The sequence below is a fragment of the Lolium perenne genome, chromosome 4 (assembly GCF_019359855.2).
Source record: "Lolium perenne isolate Kyuss_39 chromosome 4, Kyuss_2.0, whole genome shotgun sequence".
In the NCBI taxonomy this organism is placed as follows: Eukaryota; Viridiplantae; Streptophyta; class Magnoliopsida; order Poales; family Poaceae; genus Lolium; species Lolium perenne.
Window position 1 is genome coordinate 297,744,750 of NC_067247.2, and position 22,149 is coordinate 297,766,898.

The 22,149-nt window shown below is 47.8% G+C and overlaps 1 protein-coding gene across 2 annotated transcripts; it reads left to right on the plus strand.

Moving 5' to 3' along the window:
- Positions 1–19,576: 19,576 nt before the first annotated feature.
- On the plus strand, positions 19,577–22,005 carry LOC127295870 (probable RNA-binding protein ARP1). Of its 2 annotated transcripts, none has more exons than XM_051325871.2 (6): positions 19,577–19,934; positions 20,018–20,231; positions 20,307–20,448; positions 20,900–20,939; positions 21,029–21,296; positions 21,616–22,005. In XM_051325871.2, the coding sequence occupies exons 1-6, from the start codon at positions 19,740–19,742 to the stop codon at positions 21,642–21,644; spliced, it is 888 nt and encodes a 295-aa protein (XP_051181831.1). In that variant the 5' UTR covers positions 19,577–19,739; the 3' UTR covers positions 21,645–22,005. The 2 variants fall into 2 exon arrangements, with proteins under 2 accessions (XP_051181831.1, XP_051181832.1); XM_051325872.2 differs by having other exon boundaries at positions 19,579–19,934; positions 21,608–22,005.
- The last annotated feature ends 144 nt before the right edge of the window (positions 22,006–22,149 follow it).

Here is a 22,149-nt window from a genome sequence, read left to right on the forward strand (position 1 = left end):
ATTTATATGTTAGAAAATATTAGTGAAATTTATATGTTAGAAATATTTGTTACAAATTTATATGTTAGAAATATTTGTTAGATAAAAATGTATGTGTTAGACAAAAGTAGTAATATTTGTTACTAAGATATATATATATTCATAAGTAATTTATTCAAATTCAATATTAGATTGCATACGATGCCGCGCCCGCCGCGTCCTGGAGCTAGGACAATTTTAGAGGAGTTGCGGCAGTTGGGGGAAGTTCGGGAATGGGCTCCGCCGGGGTGGCACTGGGAGGTGTTATCTTCCGGGGCGCGCACCTTGGTGCGGAATCCGGGTCCCGTCGTCGACCCGGATATTCTCTGGTGGAGGTCTTATGGGCCACGTTCGTTTCAGAGGGAGCCGGCCCCGCCGGAGGTGGTAGCTCAGCGCATTGCAGCCGAGGACGAGCATGTTCGTCGTTACATGTATGCGTTAGACACCATGTATAGGACCGGATGGTCAGTTATGCAGGGATCTCATGTTAGCTATGCTCCCGTTACTGTTCCGTTTCTTTGGGTGTTCACCTGGCGCGGCTCACGACCCGGTCGGCGCCGTTGAGAGGTTGTAGTGTGATGTATTAGGTACCGATCGAGCTATATGTGTAACTCAGATCTTTGATTATGTATTGAGCATTATCCTTAATTTGCATTTATATATATGTGTAACTCTAATATTTGATCATTTATTTATATCATTTATTTATAGCATTAGAATAACTTGTAAGTCTTTGCAGAAACTATGGAACGAGACCTAGAAAAAGAATACCTCGTCGAGGAGATTATCCGTGATGATGAGGATATCACCTCTCTTTACCTAAACCAATCCGGCGAGGGAGACGAGCGAACCCGTGGAGACGCCTCCGGTGAGGAAGATGAGCAAGACAACCGTGGAGATGGCTCCGATGAGGGAGAAGGTGACGACTGCGAGGGAGAAGCTCACGATGCCGAGGTGTATATATATTAATTAACCAAGCCTCCAGATTTGTGTATATACATGTATTAACGTTGTTTCTTCTTTTAGACCTCCCGATCAACAAACTCTACTGGCAGAACTAAACGAGGCGCGGCCAGAAGGATGGAAGACCATGAAAGGTTCACCATCACGGAAATCGCGATAGATGGCGAACCGATTTCTCCCAAGGCTCACGCAAAAAAGTTTGTAAGTCAATGCAGAGTTATTGTTAGGGACACCGTCCCGATCACCACTCAAGAATGGAAGAAACCTGTAAAGGGGGGCGAAGGAGTTACTTATGTCGACACGAGATTAAAAAGTCTGATGTTTAGGAAGCTGCTGTTAAATTTCACCTTTCCGAAGCCAACTGACTCTGATAGTGAGAATGACAGGCCAGACCCTGAGGATCCCGAGCTGAATAGCGTACAGCGAAGAGTTAAGAAGTGGGCTCTTAAGAAGATGGCAGTACAGTTCAACGACTACAAGAAGAAATTGAACAGCTTCTTTGTCAAGAAAGGGAAGACTCCTGATTTCAATGGCCCCTATGAGAAGATAAAAGACCACTGGGAGGAATTTGTGAAGTTAAAGAAATCGGACAAGGCAAAGAAAAGGTCAGACACCAATACGAAAAATGCTTCTAATAAGATGTACTTCCATACCATGGGGCGAGGAGGCTACAAGGCTGGCAGGCCTAAGTGGGAGAAATGGGAGAACGAGCTAATTAAAAAGGGGATCCAGCCAGAGGTACTGAAATGGAACCAGCGGTCAAGGGATTGGTTTTACGCGCATGGGGGCACGTTGGACGCACAAGGGTTTTGCATATATACACAAAGACATAAGGAAAACCCACTTCCCATCGAAGCCTTTAGAAATGTTGCAAAGGAAGTTCAAGAGGGGAAGTTCCGTCCCGAAAGAGAGAAGGACCAGCTCACACGCGCCCTTGGGAATCCTGAACACTCAGGACGAACACGAACCACATCAGGTGGCAAGCCGTGGTGTATTGGGTTTCCTGCAGAAACAAAGAAATATACGGATAGAAGCCGTAAGAGGCAAAAGGATCTGGTTCACGAACGCGTTGCTCAGCAAGAGGCGCAAGAGAGGATGATAATGTCAGGCTGCCACGTCACCCAACCTCAACCTAATCCGCAGATAGAAGAAGTTGCATTCGATGCTACCGGCCGGGATCTCAGCGGAAAAGCAGCGTGGCTTCCACGGAGCTGCACGGTGATGATGCACATGGGGATCCGCAGATGCCTCCTCCCTCCCCAGCGGATCCGCAGATGGAACTAGATCTCGCCCCTGAGGACTTTATCACCGAGTCTCCACCTTGTCAGCAACATGCCCACACGCGGGGCTACTTAACGCTCAAGGCGGCAGTCGGCTATGTCTTACCGCCGCATGCGATCAAAGATACCACTTCAATCCGGTTCCACAGCTACGCTGTTGCCGGGGTGGATCAAGTTATGGATGGGTATGGGCCGCTGAGGCTTGACCACCCTGCCGGTGAAGGGGATTTGCTAGAGCTGGGAGAAGCCAAGAACACTACAGTTCTATGGCGAAAGGAATCCATTGTGATTCCGGGTTGGAAGGCGCCAACAAGGTCTCCACCGAGGCAGCATTCTCCACCGATGCAGCCGTCTCCAGTGCGTGAGCCTTCCCCGCCGGCGCGTGAGCCTTCTCCGCCGGTGCGTGAGCCTTCCCCGCCGGCGCGTGAGCCTTCTCCGCCGCCGCAGCCCAAGTCTAAGAGCAAAAGGCGGACCGCTACGACACTGAGTCGTAACAAATCACCGAGACGCAAACAAGAGCCCCTCCCAAGAGTGCCTAAGGTTCCTCCCAAGAGACCTTATGACTATACAGTTGAGGAAAATGCCAAGATCGTAGCTGAACAGCACAAGCAACAGATGTTGAAACTGAAAAATCCCAAGCTTGAGCCGGAGCCAGCTATATCTCTCGGAAAAGAAGTTGAAACTGCTGACGAACCTTCATCAACCTGAGCCAAGTCTTTCATCGAACTATGACCGGTCTATTCGCAAGTCAAATGTGTTAGCAAGAGATCGGTGGGAAAAAAGTAAGGTAGAAGGGAAACCAGTTCCCCTACTTGGAACCCAGAAAAACTCGTGCCCCCCGCTCCAAGTGTATCCCGATGTCCTATCGTGCCTTGATCCGCAGATGGTAAAACTATACAAAGATGAGGCAGATGCGGCCGGTATGAATATTCCTGAGTACTTAAGCCGCATCGATGCATAATTCTTGTTCAAGGGTGATGATGTCCAAATAGCATACCAGTACAAGTACGGGCAACCTCTTGTCAGAGCTGAGGAGTTGCCTAATCTATCAACACAACTGCGAAGACTGCATAATTGGTACATGGATGCATGTAAGGATGGTAAGAACTGGATCATGGTGGCAATCACAGATGAGCACTACGGGCGAAATGACGTGATGAACATCGAATTTTGTGAATTATTTCAGTTATTCAACCAAGACGCCCTCGACAAATCTCTGCTGAGTGCCTACTGTCTGTAAGTATTATTTATGTAATTAAGTCTCTACCGCGGCTCGTCCATTGCATGCATATAACCATACTCTCACTGTATTATGCAGAATGAAGATCCACGAATGCCGCAAGGGGCAAATCTATGATCTTGGGTTCGTTGACCCATATACCGTGAATGGGTATACTGTCGACCACTCTCCCAAGGACACGGAGAATAACTTGGTATATCTCTTAAGGAAAAACTCATACAAAAGGGCAATACTATTTCCTTACAACTTCGCGTGAGTGTTACTGTCTTCACACATTAAATCTTTTTCGCTTACTCCATGTGTTAAGTGTAATTGATGAGTTATGCATATATATGTGTGTCCGCAGGTTTCACTATATCCTGCTAGTCATTGAACCCGACACCGGGATAGTAGAAGTCATGGACTCGAAGAGTAAACCCCTTGAGGCATGGGGGGACATGGCTGATATCCTCCTCAAGGCTTGGAAATGGTTCACCAACAAGTCTCCGGGTTTAAAGAATAAAGAACTTCGAATAAAACATGTACCGGTAAGTACTACTGGCTAGGCCGCGCATCTCTTTGATTGTAGTTTCAATACCATTATTATCATCCTTGATTATATATATATTATTTTGATTGAACTTTGTTCTCGTAAAGTGCTTGAGGCAGGAGGACGGGAATAATTTATGCGGGTTCTACGTTTGCGAGTTCATCTGCCAGAATACCCACCATAAGAGGGACATTTTGGAACAACTTGATGTAAGTAAACAACATTCATGGCTTTATTTTATCACCTTCTGTTTCATTCACATACACACACATATAGAGACCACCGTACCTTCTTTAAATTATTAGATCCAACGGTTGCGGAATGGTCTTCTAGCAACCGAGCGTGTACGATCAATTCAAGAAGAGCTGGCGGGATTCTTACTTGAGCAAGTCATAGCTCCAGACGGAGAACACTATGTGGCCGACATCCAATATCAAATTTGATGTAGACATATATATATATATATGCATGAACGTGTGTCACTTTGATCGATATATGCAATATAATGGTTTCCTATATATATATATATATATATGTGAATTGTCTGCATTAATATTATACCGTATTTCGAATGGGGCAGAGTCTCTGCCGCGGCAGCGTTTTAGTGCAATTCCGCGGCGATGCACGCCCGCGCAGGAAGGGCACTAAAATGCTGCCGCGGCCCAACCCTTTTGCACCGGTTCGTATTACGAACCGGTGCAAAAGCTCCCCCGCCGAGCGCCCCACAGCCGGCCACGTGGAGACCCCTTTAGCACCGGTTCGTAAGAGAACCGGTGCAAAAGGGGGGGGCTTTTGCACCGGATGGTTTGCACCGGTTGGCCATCCGGTGCATATGGCCTTTAAAAACCGGTGCAAAAGGCCATGTTTCCACTAGTGGAGAGAATGACGCGCTGACAAAAGCCCTCGGGAATCCCGAACACGGAGGACGTGTACGAGGCAAGGGCAACATTCCGTGGAAAGTAGAGTTTTCCCAGGACAATGACCCGTACAGTTACAGAAGCCGTAAGAGAAAGACGGATCGGGATGCAGATTTTGTGGCGCACTTGGCATGAGATGAAGAAAATGGTGAATGAACTAGTACAAGAAAGACGGCAGCTGGGACGCATGAAGGTCATCCAGCGGATGTCGGAAGCCAGCAGCGGAGAAGCAGCATGGCTTCCACGGAGGCCCCACCGGCTGGTGCTAATGCACCGACGATCGATATTACTGCACCGAAGCCTCCTCACTACCCCGTGGACGATGTAAAGGAGATGAAAGAATGTGATCTGCATTATCCAATGGGGAACATTTCCATGAAGGTAGCCATCGGCAGTGCTTTACCATGTAAACCTGGAGCACTCCACCACAACAACCCCATTCAAGATGGCTATACTCGTGTCACGGTGGAGGACATAGTCCATGGGTTTGAGGACCTGGAGATTGACTATGCTACACCCGAAGGGGAGAGAAGACTTGGAGATGTCAAGCGCCAGTTCATTCTATGGAAAAAGAAGTACATAGTGTTTCCAGGCGAGGCGCCAAGGCCAACAAGTCCACCCCCCTCCGGTGGTGGTGGTGGTGGTGGCAGTGGCGGTGGTGGTGGTGGTGGTGGTTCACCTACACCTCCTTCACGTTAGCCGACGCCGCCCCCCAATCCACCTCCGGCGGGTAAGCAGACGCCGCCCCCCAGTCCGCCTCCGGCGGGTACGCCGCCTCCCAATCCACCTGCGGCGAAGAAGCAGAAGCAGTCCTGGACTATTAACCCGGACCCTTATGTACCTCAAACCACAAAGGTACCGGAGCCATCACTGAAGCCTCTCCCCACAAGGCCTTGGGAACGTAGTGTCGAGGAAAGGGACGCGGCCGCGGCTGCTCACCATGAGAAATGGAGGGCAGAAATGAAGGCGAAAAGAGAGCCTGAGCCCAAGCCAGAATTTTCTGAGAAGGAAAAGAAGGGGGCTAAGTCATTTTTTAGCACACCATCCCAACCCGAGAAGTGTTGGAGATATGCCCAAGAGGCAATAATAAAAGTGGTTATTATATATCTTTATGTTTATGATAAATGTTTATATACCATGCTATAATTGTATTAACCGAAACATTGATACATGTGTGTTATGTAAACAACAATGAGTCCCTAGTAAGCCTCTTAACTAGCTTGTTGATTAATAGATGATTAGTTTCATAATCATGAACATTGGATGTTATTAATAACAAGGTTATATCATTATATGAATGATGTAATGGACACACCCAATTAAGCGTAGCATAAGATCACGTCATTAAGTTATTTGCTATAAGCTTTCGATACATAGTTACCTAGTCCTTATGACCATGAGATCATGTAAATCACTTATACTGGAAAGGTACTTTGATTACATCAAACGCCACTACGTAAATGGGTGGTTATAAAGGTGGGATTAAGTATCCGGAAAGTATGAGTTGAGGCATATGGATCAACAGTGGGATTTGTCCATCCCGATGACGGATAGATATACTCTGGGACCTCTCGGTGGAATGTCGTCTAATGTCTTGCAAGTATATGAATAAGTTCATAAGAGACCACATACCACAGTACGAGTAAAGATTACTTGTCAGGAGACGAGGTTGAACAAGGTATAGAGTGATACCGATGATCAAACCTCGGACAAGTAAAATATCACGTGACAAAGGGAATTGGTATCGTATGTGAATGGTTCATTCGATCACTAAGTCATCGTTGAATATGTGGGAGCCATTATGGATCTCCAGATCCCGCTATTGGTTATTGGTCGGAGAGGAATCTCAACCATGTCTACATACTTCGCGAACCGTAGGGTGACACACTTAAGGTTTGATGTTGTAGTAGTAGAACTTGAATATGGAATGGAGTTCGAAGTATTGTTCGAAGTCTCGGATGGGATCCCGGACATCACGAGGAGTTCCGGAATGGTCCGGAGAATAAGATTCATATATAGGAAGTCATATTCCAAGTTTGGAAATGATCCGGTGCATTTATGGAAGGTTCTAGAAGGTTCTAGAAAAGTTCGGAAGAAATCACTAAGGAAGGAGGAGTCCCGGAGGGACTCCACCTCCCCATGGCCGGCCAACCCTAGAGGGGGGAGTCCAAGGTGGACTCCACCAAGGGGGCCGGCCACCCCCCTTCATGGAAGGGTGGGAATCCCACTTGGGTGGGAGTCCCACCTTGGGTAGGTTTCCCTACTACATGGAAGGTTTTGGGTTCGGGTCTTATTCGAAGATTTGTAGTCCAACACTTGGGGTTCCACCTATATAATGAGGGGCATAGGGGAGGGGGCCGGCCACCACAAGCCACCAAGCTGGCCGCACCCCTTGAGGCCGGCCACCCCCTCTCCCAAACCCTAGCCACCCCTCTCTCCTCCACCTCTCCCGCACGCTTAGCGAAGCTCCGCCGGAGTTCTCCATCGCCACCGCCACCACGTTGTCGTGCTGCCGGAGTCAAGGAGGAGCTACTACTTCCGCTGCCCGCTGGAACGGGGATAAGGACGTCGTCTTCATCAACACCGAACGTGTGACCGAGTACGGAGGTGTTGCCCGATCGCTGCACCGTGATCAAGATCTTCTACGCGCTTTTGCAAGCGGCAAGTGATCGTCTACCGCAGCAACAAGAGCCTCATCTTGTAGGCTTTGGAAATCTTCAAGGGTGAGTCTCAATGATCTCCTCGTTGCTCCCGTCTTCTAGATTGCATCTTGGCTTGGATTGCGTTCTCGCGGTAGGAAATTTTTTGTTTTCTATGCAACGAATCCCTACAGTGGTATCAGAGCCGTGTCTATGCATAGATGGTTGCACGAGTAGAACACAATGTTTAATGGGCGTTGATGCTTATGTTGTCTTTAGTTTGAGTACTTTGCATCTTTGTGGCATAGTGGGATGAAGCGGCTCGGGCTAACTTTACATGACCGTGTTCATGAGATTTGCTCCACGCTCGACATGCAACTTGTATTGCATAAGTGGCTTTGCGGGTGTCTGTCTCTCCTACTATAGTGAAGATTCAATTTACTCTTATATTGACAACACTAGTATCACCGTTGTGGTTCATGTTCGTAGGTAGATTGGATCTTACTCGTAAACCCTAAACCACGTAAAATATGCAAACCAAATTAGAGAACATCTAACTTGTTTTTGCAGGGTTTGGTGATGTGATATGGCCATAATGTGATGATGACTATGTATGAGATGATCATTATTGTATTGTGGCAACCGGCAGGAGCCTTATGGTTGTCTTTAAATTTCATGTTGAGTAGTATTTCAAAGAAGTTGTAATAGTTGCTACATGGGAGAACAATCATGAAGACGGCGCCATTGACCTTGACGCTACGCCGACGATGATGGAGATCATGCCCGTTGATGATGGAGATCATGTCTGTGCTTTGGAGATGAAGATCAAAGGCGCAAAGACAAAAGGGCCATATCATATCACATATGAACTGCATGTGATGTTAATCCTTTATGCATCTTATTTTGCTTAGATCGCGACGGTAGCATTATAAGATGATCCCTCTCACTAAAATATCAAGATAATAAAGTGTTCATCCTTAGTAGCACCGTTGCCAATACTTGTCGTTTCGAAGCATCTCGTGATGATCGGGTGTGATAGACTCAACAAGTGCATACAACGGGTGCAAGCCAATTTTTGCACATGCGGATACTAAGGTGGCCTTGACGAGCCTAGCATGTACAGACATGGTCTCGGAACATATGATACCGAAAGGTAGAGCATGAATCATATGATTGATATGATGAACATTTTGAGTGTTCGCCATTGAAGTTACATCTTGTCTCATGATGATCGGACTTGGTGTGGTGGATTTGGTTCGTGTGATCACTAAGACAATGCGAGGGATATTGTTTTGAGTGGGAGTTCACCTAGTTTTTAATTTTGTTAAATTAAAATTTGAACTCAATTTGTCATAAACATTAGTCCAAACTATTGCAAATATATGTTGTAGATATGGCGTCCCCAATCAATTTTAACCAGTTCCTAGAGAAAGAAAAGCTTAAGAGCAACGGTAGCAACTTCACCGACTGGTTCCGTCATGTGAGGATCTTCCTCAATGGCGGAAATCTGCAATATGTGCTTGATGCACCGCTAGGTGACCCTCCTGCAGAAACTGAAACCGATGAAGTAAAGAATGTTTACGCGACTCGGAAAACTCGGTACTCTCAAGTTCAGTGTGCCATCCTGTGCAGTCTGGAAGCCGATCTTCAAAAACGTTTTGAGCACCACGATCCACATGAGTTAGTCAATGAGTTGAAAACTATCTTTGAAACTCATGCGACCGTGGAATGCTATGAAGCATCGAAACACTTCTTCAGCTGCATGATGGAAGAAGGCAGCTCCGTTAGTGAGCACATGTTCGCCATGACCGGGCATGCGAAGAAACTCAGTGAATTGGGAATAGTGATTCCTAACCGACTGGGGATTAATCGTGTCCTTCAATCACTGCCACCTAGTTACAAGAACTTTGTGATAAACTACAATATGCAGAACATGAACAAAGAGTTACCTGAACTCTTCTCCATGCTGAAATCTGCTGAGATTGAGATCAAGAAAGAGCACCAAGTGTTGATGGTCAACAAGACCACCAGTTTCAAGAAACAGGGCAAGTCTAAAGGCAGAAACAAGAAGGGTGGCAAGAAAGCTGCCACGCCTCCTGTGAAACCTAAGACTGGCCCTAAGCCTGATGCTGAGTGCTATTACTGCAAGGAGAAGGGACACTGGAAGCGTAATTGCTCCAAGTATTTGGCGGATCTGAAGAGCGGCCTTGTCAAGAAGAAGAAAGAAGGTATATCTGATATACATGTTATAGATGTTTATCTTACTGGTTCTCGTACTAGTACCTGGGTATTTGATACTGGTTCGGTTGCTCATATTTGTAACTCGAAACAGGAACTAAAGAATAAACGAAGACTATTAAAGGATGAAGTGACGATACGCGTTGGAAATGGATCCAAAGTCGATGCGATCGCTGTCGGCACACTTCCTCTACATCTACCTTCGGGATTAGTTTTAAACCTCAATAATTGTTATTTTGTACCCGCGTTGAGCATGAACATTATATCTGGATCTTGTTTAATGCAAGACGGTTATTCATTCAAGTCTGAGAATAATGGTTGTTCTATTTTTATGAATAATATCTTTTATGGTCGAGCACCTGAAAAGAATGGTTTATTTCTGTTAGATCTCGATAGTAGTGATACACATATTCATAACATTGATGCTAAGCAAATTAAATTGAATGATAATTCTACTTATATGTGGCACTGTCGTCTTGGTTATATTGGAGTGAAACACATGAAGAAACTCCATACCGATGAATTACTTGAATCACTTGACTTTGAGTCACTTGATAGATGCGAAGCATGTCTAATGGGAAAAATGACTAAGACTCCATTCTATGGTATTATGGAGCGAGCTACAGACTTATTGGAAATCATACATACCGATGTGTGCGGACCAATGAGTGTAGCCTCGCGCGGTGGTTATCGTTATGTTCTAACCTTCACAGATGATTTGAGTAGATATGGGTATATCTATTTAATGAAACATAAATCCGAAACTTTCGAGAAGTTTAAGGAATTCCAAAGTGAAGTAGAAAATCAACGTAAAAAGAAGATTAAATTTCTACGATCTGATCGCGGAGGTGAATATCTGAGTTATGAGTTTGGCATGCATTTAAAGAAATGCGGAATACTTTCACAATTGACACCGCCGGGAACACCACAACGAAACGGTGTGTCCGAACGTCGTAATCGAACTCTCTTAGATATGGTTCGTTCTATGATGTCTCTTACTGATTTACCGTTATCATTTTGGAGTTATGCATTAGAGACAGCCGCATTCACTTTAAATAGAGCACCATCAAAATCCGTTGAAACGACACCGTATGAATTATGGTTTAATAAGAAACCTAAGCTATCGTTCCTAAAAGTTTGAGGTTGCGAAGCCTATGTAAAAAAGTTACAACCGGACAAGCTAGAACCCAAAGCGGAGAAATGCGTCTTCATAGGGTACCCTAAGGAAACTATAGGGTACACTTTCTATCAAAGATCCGAAGGCAAGATCTTTGTTGCTAAGAACGGAACCTTTCTTGAGAAAGAATTTCTCACTAAAGAAGTGACTGGAAGAAAAGTAGAACTCGATGAGATGGATGAATCTTCACTCATTGATCAGAGTAGCGCAGTACCGGAAGATGTTCCTGTGCCGCCTGCACCATCAACAGAGGAAGCTAATGATAATGATCATGAAACTTCAAACGAGATAGCTACTGAACCTCGCAGATCGACAAGGGAACGTGCCACTCCTGATTGGTATGATCCTTGTCTAAATGTCATGATTGTGGACAACAATGATGAAGACCCTGCGACGTATGAAGAAGCGATGATGAGCCCAGATTCCAACAAATGGCAAGAAGCCATGAAATCCGAAATGGGATCCATGTATGATAACAAAGTGTGGACTTTGGTAGACTTACCTGATAGCCGCAAGGCTGTCGAGAATAAATGGATCTTCAAGAGAAAATTAGATGCTGATGGTAATATTACTGTCTATAAAGCTCGACTTGTCGCAAAGGGTTTCCGACAAATTCAAGGTGTTGACTACGATGAGACTTTCTCACCTGTAGCGAAGCTAAAATCTGTGAGGATTTTGTTAGCAATAGCTGCATTTTTCGATTATGAGATTTGGCAGATGGATGTCAAAACGGCGTTCCTTAATGGAGACATTGAGGAAGAGTTGTATATGGTACAACCCAAAGGTTTTGTCGATCCTAAAAATGCTGACAAAGTATGCAAACTTCAGCGTTCAATTTATGGACTGAAGCAAGCATCAAGAAGTTGGAACCGACGCTTTGATAAGGTGATCAAAGACTTCGGGTTTATACAGTGTCATGGAGAGGCCTGTATTTACAAGAAAGTGAGTGGGAGCTCTGTAGCATTCCTGATATTATATGTAGATGATATATTATAGATTGGGAATGATATATAACTATTAAGCAGTGTAAAAGGTTATTTGAATAATAGTTTTTCAATGAAAGACCTTGGTGAAGCACCGTATATATTAGGCATCAAGATTTATAGAGATAGATCAAGACGTCTAATAGGGCTATCACAGAGTACATACCTGGACAAGATTCTAAAGAAGTTTAGAATGGACGAAAGTAAGAAAGGATTCTTAGCTATGTTACCAGGCAAGGTCTTGAGTAAGACTCAAGGTCCGGCTACGGCAGAAGAAAGAGAAAGGATGAGTAAGATCCCCTATGCCTCGGCAGTAGGCTCTATCATGTATGCCATGCTATGTACAAGACCGGATATAGCACATGCTGTTAGTTTGACTAGCAGATATCAAAGTGATCCAGGAATGGAACACTAGACAACGGTCAAGAATATCCTGAAGTACTTGAAAAGAACTAAGGATATGTTTCTTTGTTATGGAGGTGACCAAGAGCTCGTTGTAACAAGTTACACCGATGCAAGTTGGAACACTGATCCTGATGACTCTAAGTCACAGTCTGGGTACGTGTTTATATTGAATGGTGCTGCAGTAAGCTGGGCAAGCTTGAAGCAGTGCACGGTGGCGAAGTCATCAACAGAATCGGAGTACATAGCGGCTTCAGAGGCTTCATCAGAAGCGGTATGGATGAAGAGGTTCATTGTAGAGCTCGGTGTGGTTCCTAGTGCATTGGACCCACTAGTCATCTATTGTGACAACATGGGTGCCATCGCCAATGCACAAGAACCAAGGTCACACAAGAGACTGAAGCATATCAAGCTGCGTTATCATTCGATTCGCGAGTACATCGAAGATGGAGAAGTAAAGATTTGCAAAGTACATACTGATCTGAATGTAGCAGATCCGTTGACTAAAGCTCTCCCTAGGGCAAAGCATGACCAACACCAGAATGCCATGGGTGTTAGGTACCTTACAATGTAATCTAGATTATTGACTCTAGTGCAAGTGGGAGACTGTTGGAGATATGCCCAAGAGGCAATAATAAAAGTGGTTATTATATATCTTTATGTTTATGATAAATGTTTATATACCATGCTATAATTGTATTAACCGAAAAATTGATACATGTGTGTTATGTAAACAACAATGAGTCCCTAGTAAGCCTCTTAACTAGCTTGTTGATTAATAGATGATTAGTTTCATAATCATGAACATTGGATGTTATTAATAACAAGGTTATATCATTATATGAATGATGTAATGGACACACCCAATTAAGCATAGCATAAGATCACGTCATTAAGTTATTTGCTATAAGCTTTCGATACATAGTTACCTAGTCCTTATGACCATGAGATCATGTAAATCACTTATACTGGAAAGGTACTTTGATTACATCAAACGCCATCACAGTAAATGGGTGGTTATAAAGGTGGGATTAAGTATCCGGAAAGTATGAGTTGAGGCATATGGATCAACAGTGGGATTTGTCCATCCCGATGACGGATAGATATACTCTGGGCCCTCTCGGTGGAATGTCGTCTAATGTCTTGCAAGTATATGAATAAGTTCATAAGAGACCACATACCACAGTACGAGTAAAGAGTACTTGTCAGGAGACGAGGTTGAACAAGGTATAGAGTGATACCAATGATCAAACCTCGGACAAGTAAAATATCGCGTGACAAAGGGAATTGGTATCGTATGTGAATGGTTCATTCGATCACTAAGTCATCGTTGAATATGTGGGAGCCATTATGGATCTCCAGATCCCGCTATTGGTTATTGGTCGGAGAGAAATCTCAACCATGTCTACATAGTTCGCGAACCGTAGGGTGACACACTTAAGGTTTGATGTTGTAATAGTAGAACTTGAATATGGAATGGAGTTCGAAGTATTGTTCGAAGTCTCGGATGGGATCCCGGACATCACGAGGAGTTCCGGAATGGTCCGGAGAATAAGATTCATATATAGGAAGTCATATTCCAAGTTTGGAAATGATCCGGTGCATTTATGGAAGGTTCTAGAAGGTTCTAGAAAAGTCCGAAAGAAATCACTAAGGAAGGAGGAGTCCCGGAGGGACTCCACCTCCCCATGGCCGGCCAACCCTAGAGGGGGGAGTCCAAGGTGGACTCCACCAAGGGGGCCGGCCACCCCCCTTCATGGAAGGGTGGGAATCCCACTTGGGTGGGAGTCCCACCTTGGGTAGGTTTCCCTACTACATGGAAGGTTTTGGGTTCAGGTCTTATTCGAAGATTTGTAGTCCAACACTTGGGGTTCCACCTATATAATGAGGGGCATAGGGGAGGGGGCCGGCCACCACAAGCCACCAAGTTGGTCGCACCCCTTGAGGCCGGCCACCCCTTCTCCCAAACCCTAGCCGCCCCTCTCTCTCCTCCACCTCTCCCGCACGCTTAGCGAAGCTCCGTCGGAGTTCTCCATCGCCACCGCCACCACGCCGTCGTGCTGCCGGAGTCAAGGAGGAGCTACTACTTCCGCTGCCCGCTGGAACGGGGAGAAGGACGTCGTCGTCATCAACACCGAACGTGTGACCGAGTACGGAGGTGCTGCCCGATCGTGGCACCGTGATCAAGATCTTCTACGCGCTTTTGCAAGCGGGAAGTGATCGTCTACCGCAGCAACAAGAGCCTCATCTTGTAGGCTTTGGAAATCTTCAAGGGTGAGTCTCGATGATCTCCTCGTTGCTCCCGTCTTCTAGATTGCATCTTGGCTTGGATTGTGTTCTCGCGGTAGGAAAATTTTTGTTTTCTATGCAACGAATCCCTACAAGAAGAATATGCCTGACGACTATGGACATGAACTTCGTAGGAAAGCACTCATATTGAAGGAGAAGAAAGACTTGGTGGAGAAGCAGGAGAAGAAAGCCTTGGAGGAGGAGAAAGAAGAAAGTAAAAAAAAAAAGCGGGAAACAAGTTGCCCAGCTCGGGGAACAAAGTAAACAATCGATCCCCCCGCTCATAGTGAAAGCCGCCGGTCCGGATGCTGAACTAATGGACCCCGCTATCATAGCAGCTGCGGCAGCACAGGGAATGACTGTAACGGGTGCCAGAGAACAAGCGGCCGAGATCGGTATGACTCTTCGTGCAGTGTTAGGCCTTGAGGAGCCGCCAATGAGTGAGGTAGCAATTACATATGTGCCGAATGGGCCTCTCGTCGAGCCTGCGCAGGAAGAGGATCTACCTCCACAAATGAAAAATCTGCTACGTTGGTACAAGGGTTACATAAAAACTAACGCCGGCAAAGAATATATTTATGCGAAAGTTAGACATGAGCATCACTTCAAACATTACTATGTAATAGTTCATATGAGTAAATTGTTCCAGCTGTTCAATCTACGCGAGCTCGACAAATCTATCATCAGTTGCTACGTTCTGTAAGTGATTTATTTCTACCTCATCTCGTTCATTGCCTGCACTATATATATATATTGTCCTAACTATATTGTTGTGTACGCTATTATGCAGAATGAAGATTAGGGAATGCAGAATAAGGAACATCCATGATGTTGGGTTCATTGACCCACAAATCGTTAATGGATATGTGTTATAAAGACACCCCGCCGACGTGGAGCAAGACTTGTGGGATTTTCTTACAAAACAGCAACTCAAAAGTCAAATTCTATTTCCTTACCATTTTGGGTGAGTGTTTCTGTCTTGAGCACATTCTCTTTTTGTTTACTCCATGCATGGTATGTCTAATCGATGAGTTATGAATAACTGTGCATGTATCGTGTCCGCAGGTTCCACTGGATTCTGGTAGTAATTGAATTTCACACCTCCAGAGTTCTCATCATGGACTCTCTGAATATGGATCCAAAGCTTTGGGTCAACATGAGAAAAATGCTGCAAAAGTAATTATTTTCATTCATTTGCGCTCTATATCGATCGGCCTCTTTCGTTCATTTCCTAATATCAAGTAACTAATAACTCTCTTGTTCATTTAATTTTCTTTGCCTCGTAGGGTTTGGAGACGGTTCACAGATCAAACGGTCGGTGAATTCAAAAAAAAGCTAGAATTTAGAAGGTCACTGACTGGGGATATTTAGCCACCGGGGACCAATCTATGTGGATACTATGTTTGTGAGTTCATCCGGAGACACACCTCTGAGCGGAAGCCGTCGGATAACAACGTCAAGAGGAATAACTTCCGGAAGAAGCTTAGTCCAGAAGCTCGCTTCCGACCAATTCAAGAGGAACTAGCAGGATTTTTGATAAGGGAAGTCCTCCATCCTAAAGGAGAACACTATTACGAGGACGTAGAACTTCTGATGCCATAAATTTTGTATGGAAACTTGTTCGAAATTGTATATGGTCATCCGAGATTGAATATATATTGTATATTCCTCTTGAATTCTTCTTCGTTCTAATTTCAAACTTGTTTGAAATTGTACATTCATATTCATGTATATAGTAGCGTAGAATATGTGTACTGAAACTTCTTCAAAATTAAAATAAAACACAAAATAAAATATAAAAGAAATAAAACAATACAAATTAAAAAAAACCAGATTTAGGGGGAGCTAAACCCTAAACCTGCGGAGGCCTTTAGTCGCGGTTGGCCAGGAGAACCGCGACTAAAGGTCCTCCGCCCCGACGGACGGTTGGCGGCCACATGGACGGGCCTTTAGTCGCGGTTCGCAACCGCGACTAAAGGGGGGCCTTTAGTCCCGCATATTTAATCCCGGTTGCGCAACCGGGATTAATGGCAGTTGCGAACCGGGATTAAAGGCCCTTTTTCTACCAGTGAATGTACCAACTATTTTGGTCTTTGCATCCAAAAAAAATCTCTTAATGAGTACAGTTACTTATAAGTAAGTACGCACCCTCGCTGCCTTGCATTAGTTAAGTACTAAACCACAACTTTGTATGGTATTTGCGTACTCAGTGGTGTCTGACGGCAGTCTCATGTTTTCGGGTCAAGCAGAATGATGCTCGCGTGTAGAACCACGTGCCAGCCAGATTGTTATTCAGGTGCAACCATGTATCATATTATGTACTAGTATGTGTATCGCTTTTTGCTGAATTGTACTAGGGAAGTATAAAACTTCCACGCAACTGTACGATACCTGATGCTTTTATTGCAGTATACTACTAGTAGTATAATACGGTGAAAGTTCACTTTCAGAAACCGTCGGTAAAATACCTTGACTGTTAATTAATTTAGTAATTTTGCAAAGATCGATTACAGCAAGATGGAGTAGTGCAGAGGGGCTCACGCACGCAGGCAGGGGCAGCTAGCTGGGCCAAGAAAAGGCGCGAGCACGTTGTGCGGAAAAGGCAAGCTGCAAAGCCAGCTGTCTCCACCTTCTCCTACAGCTCTCTTCCTCCTCCCGATCTGGCCACCCCTTCTGGTGCATCCGGAGTCCCGGACGTGCTCTGGGTGGAATTGCGAATCAATCATCACCGAATACCAATTGGTGAGAATGGAAATTTCCATCTAGATCAGTTCAATTCCATCTACTGAATGATTAACTGCATTTCCACAGAAATGGAAAACATCTCGCTTTTTCTTGTCTAATAAGGGCATCTCCACCAGCGCTCCCAATAGAGCTCTCAATAACTCTATTGGGATTCTAGTGAGAGAAAGTGTCCGACATGTTTTGGAGCCCTATAAAACAGTCGGCACTCCCGAAAGGATTCCTATGTTAAGGGCTCTGATTGGGTGCGCTAGCACACCAAATTTATTCACAAAAGATGCTAGCCGGCCGCCGTATGGGGAGCGCCGGTGTGGGAACATCATCCCCAAATAAAAGATGTTGTGCCGGCGGATGCGGTACGTAGTCGTCCCTTCCGAGTGAGAGTGGTGCTGCCAAGTTCCGCCTCCCGAGCCGCTCGCGCGAGGCGGCTCCGGAGGAACCCTAACCCTAAAAAGCGAGGCGCAGCTTTTTCTCCCTCCCGGCCGCTGCCGCCGCCGGCGCCGGCGGTGGCGGCCGCGCCCGGCCGTCGAAGGCGGCGGGTGGATGGAGGCGCACCCCGATGGGCCCCCTTCGCGCGGAGGCGGGACGTCACCAGGGTCGCGAGGGCGGTGGAGCGGTCGGCAGCGCGGGTCCTCTGCGGATGTCGCCGGCGCACGACGGAGGGAGTGGAGGAGATCTTCGACCCCAGCAAGGAAGGCATCAAGGAGGGGAGCGGGGCGGCGCGGCTTGGAGGCGGAGGTGCTCGACCACATCTCGGCGGCGGCGGCACGGAGAGGATGCCCGGCCAGGGAGGAGTCCCTGGCGCATCTGTTGCCCGCCCCGAGGTTAGCGTCGCGCTGCGATTCCTCCCGATGGCGTCGGCGTGTGAGGAGGAGGGAGGGCGGGTTCGGTCTGGGCTTCTTCGGGCCAGATCTGGACCTTCAGGGCCCGGGCGTCCATGGCTGTTGGCTGGAGCGGCTGACAACCATCGCGGGCGGCCGAGCCCTTGCCGGAGGTGGCGGAGGCTGCTGTGATCTGTTGGGGTTCATGTGATCCGAGATTCCCTCAGTTGTGTTGGTGGTCGGAGGCCATGGCTTTGCATCTACGACGGGGAGGAGCTGTGGCGGCGGCGGTGCGAGGCATCATGGACTTGGTTGTCCCAGCCCTCGGAGGCGTGGAGACGTACGACGGTACGGACGAAAGTCCAGCCTGATTCGTGTCGGGCCGGCGACGACGGCGCCCGCGGGTGTCGTGCCCCTCCTTGGAGGCATCGCCGAGGAGTGTCGGTGTCTCCTGCGCTCTCTTCGGGTTGGTAGCTGTCTCCGAGCGAAAGCCTAGATCTGGAGTTAGATCGGCGCAATTGCGGCGTCCTCGATGTCGTCCTTCTGTTGGGAGTTTTGCGTTTGGAGACACGGCTTGGATGTCCTATGTTGATCTCCATCCGGTGCTCGCTGCTGTCCAAGTTGATCTTCAAGGGCGCTATGCACGCCATAGCTGGCAAGGCCAAGATGATGACTTCTCTTGACCGACCAAGTTCCGTCGTCTTCTCTTTAAGATGGTGCGTCGACAAGGGGAGTCCTCTTGGAGTTGTTGTTCTTCGGAGGCGTCTAGCGGCGGTCGAGACGCGGCTTGGTTGGTTAGTTTTGGACAGGCTCCGTGTTGTAGTTGTGGTGGTTGTCTTCGGACTAGCCGGTGTGGAGTGAAGTTCGTACTACACTTGTTGTTTGCAACGAGTTGTAGTCATCTTGTATTCTATATTCTGTCTTCTATAAAGATACGGTACGCCTTGAGTGTACTCGCGAAAAAAAAAATGCTGTACCGGCGTCCCCATACGGCAGTACCGAAGTCCCTACCGGCTCCTATCTGAGGCTGAGGCTGCCGGTGGAGATGATCTAAGTACGTCGGCATAGATATAGAGAGAAGACAGTCAGGCCTTTTCTGTTCGTTCGTTACACTGAGTCACTGACGGACTGTTAAAGAGAGGTGACGTACTACGCGAGCGTGGCACGGCTGCAATGTGGACCCACAGCAAGGGCACAGAGGCCGAGGTGCCAGGCTAGAGGAGGAGCAGTGGACCAGTCCGACAGACGAGTAGCAGCGCGCCTGTTTCCGTTATCCACCCACACACACACACAACCCTCTCCCCCTCCCTCCCTCGGAATTATAAACTCACCACTCCATTCCAGTCTATATAAAACCCTCGGCCAGCCTCCTCGGCAGTCGCCCGCCCGTAGTGCATCTCCATTCATATCTCTCCGCGCGCGCGAGCTTCGTCGTCGAGGTCGCCACGTAGTAGGCAGCAAGGGAATCGGGGAGGTAGCAAGCGCGTCGAATCCGGCGGCGATGACGATGCTGGGAGTACAGCAGCCGGCGGCGGCGGTGTTCGGGGACACGACGCTGACCAAGGTGTTCGTGGGCGGGCTAGCCTGGGAGACCCACAAGGACACCCTCCGCGAGCACTTCCACCGCTTCGGCGACATCCTCGAGGCCGTCATCATCTCCGACAAGCTCACCGGCCGATCCAAGGGATACGGATTCGTAAGCTCCCGAGATCCGAATCCCACCACGCATGGCGTCCTCCTATGTCATTTCTAGCCAGGTTCTGACTCAACAACGAACAGGTGACGTTCAAGGAGGCGGAGGCGGCGAAGAAGGCGTGCGAGGACGGCACGCCGGTCATCAACGGCCGCCGCGCCAACTGCAACCTCGCCTCGCTCGGCGCCAAGCCGAGGGCCCAGCAGCCGCCGCCGCACCTCCTGCGCCCCTCGCCGCCCACCACCCCGGGGCCGCACCACATGCCCGCGCTCCCCTCCCCGCACCACCAGCCCGCGCCAGGTACACTACAACGCGCAAGCCAACTCGATCCAGCTCCTAACGTGCGTACTGACGAGCGATCACATCTTCTCCCAGCCATCGCGGTGGGGTCCAGGGGCGTCTCGCCGGTGCCGTGGTACTACCACCCCTCCACCACGCCGCCGCAGGCCGCGCACTACGCCGCCCACCAGCAGTACCACGGCGTGCTCCCGTTCTACCCCGCCGCCGCCAACTACGGGTAAGCCTCGCTACATCATTTCGCGCCGGGCGCCAATTCCCTGTAGTCGTACGAGGATTCTTGTCCGGCAGCGGGCGGCGCGCCCGACCGGCGACCGTTACCGGCGCCTGTCCCGCTGTCGCTAGCGCGGGCGGCGAGGTCAGGACGTGGTCCCCGCCCGTCGGGACCAGGCAGCCAGCGTGTGGGCACATGCATTGGCAGCGGCTCGGAGCACGCGACAAGCGGAGCACAGCGCACAGGCTGGAACCTGGACCGGCCCGGCCAGCTTGCCTCGTCGTGCTCTCACGTGCCCACGTGCCCGCCTGCACTGCACCAGAGAAAAAAAAAAAGAGATCACACGAAAATAAAAGAAAATTAACACCCTAGTTAATTACTGCACGATCTGTTTTTTTTCATCCTGTTTTTTACAGTACTAAGTGGGATGCATGATTAGTTTGATCTGCCTATCCAGGTACTCGCCAAACTACGTCGCTGACATGAGCTACAACGCGGTAAGTCACACCCATTTCTGCATCAAAATTGTTACTGCAATGTCATTTCATAGATCGAGAATTAACAAAGTTTCCATTTGAATTAGCAGAAGCTAGGCCACGGTGCAGCGGCGCCTGGCGCGGGCGGGGCGTACATGCAGCCGCAGGGGCACTTCTCGTACCCGGCGGCGGCGCAGGGAGGCATGATCGCTCACAACGGCGGCATGATGCCCGTCTACCCCTACTACCACTATCAGTACCACGGATCGCAGGGCCTCGGCGTGCCGGCCGCGCACTTCTTCCCGCCGGTCTCCGCTGCCGCCATCCCCACCGTGCCCGCCATCATCTCCAAGCCCCCCGTCATGGTGCCTCCCAAAGGTACGGCTGCTTAGCTTGCCCAGATCATTAGGATCACAAAGAAAGATCATTACTACTACTACCATTGTTTCTAGTTCTGAACTTCAGATCATAGATGCAGCCACAATTTCTATTACTAGCTAGTTATATTCCTAGATCATATGCTCGTAGACATAGGGCAAAATCTACCGTACCACTGCTATGCAAATACCACCAGAAGAGACATGTCCTGCTAGACAACATTATTACGGCTTAGCAGCATCTTCATTAACTTTTGTTCCAGCAAAGCTGGCAAGATCCAATCTAACCTGTGGCCGTACATGTACATTCAGTGGAGCAGGTGGCTGGGTGCAGCTGAAGGCACGGTGACGTCCGTCCGCCGTGCGCAAGAATTAAAAGGCGGGGGCCAAATTAAGGTGCTCGATCTATCTGTCTGATGATGATTATAGCAAGCTGGATCCACAAGAAGAAACGGGCTCGTCCAGTTGTGGGTCTAAACCTGCCTTGCCGCCGATTACATTCGTTCAATTCCATCTAACTCCGCCGCGTGTGCCCATGGGGTGGGCGCGCGCCCAGCAAAGTCTGTAACAAACATTCAATTAGTCGCTCGCTCTCTCTCGTTTACCAACGTATTTTCAACGGTAAACCCCTTCCTTTTTCAAAGTGTCTCTAGTCCGATCGCTGCAGGGGACAGTGAAACCTGAATAAAAATCGTCGTAATCTTTCGTCATTCTCTTCAGTTGAGCTGCCTTGCCGTGAGAAACTGAATGTTCTGTATGTATGCGCTCGATGAGTGGGTGCCACATCGGTGCTCTGCCTACATGATCTTCAGTTAGTATCTCTACTGTGAACATACAACTATGAGACTCTCAGA

What these genes read in the sequence shown, in the direction of transcription:
- LOC127295870 (XM_051325871.2), top strand. Translation starts at nt 19,740, where the DNA reads ATGACGATGCTGGGAGTACAGCAGCCGGCGGCGGCGGTGTTCGGGGAC. An exon ending in GCACCACCAGCCCGCGCCAG is followed by an intron (nt 20,232 to 20,306) that starts GTACACTACAAC and finishes ATCTTCTCCCAG; the next exon opens with CCATCGCGGTGGGGTCCAGG. An exon ending in CTGACATGAGCTACAACGCG is followed by an intron (nt 20,940 to 21,028) that starts GTAAGTCACACC and finishes TTGAATTAGCAG; the next exon opens with AAGCTAGGCCACGGTGCAGC.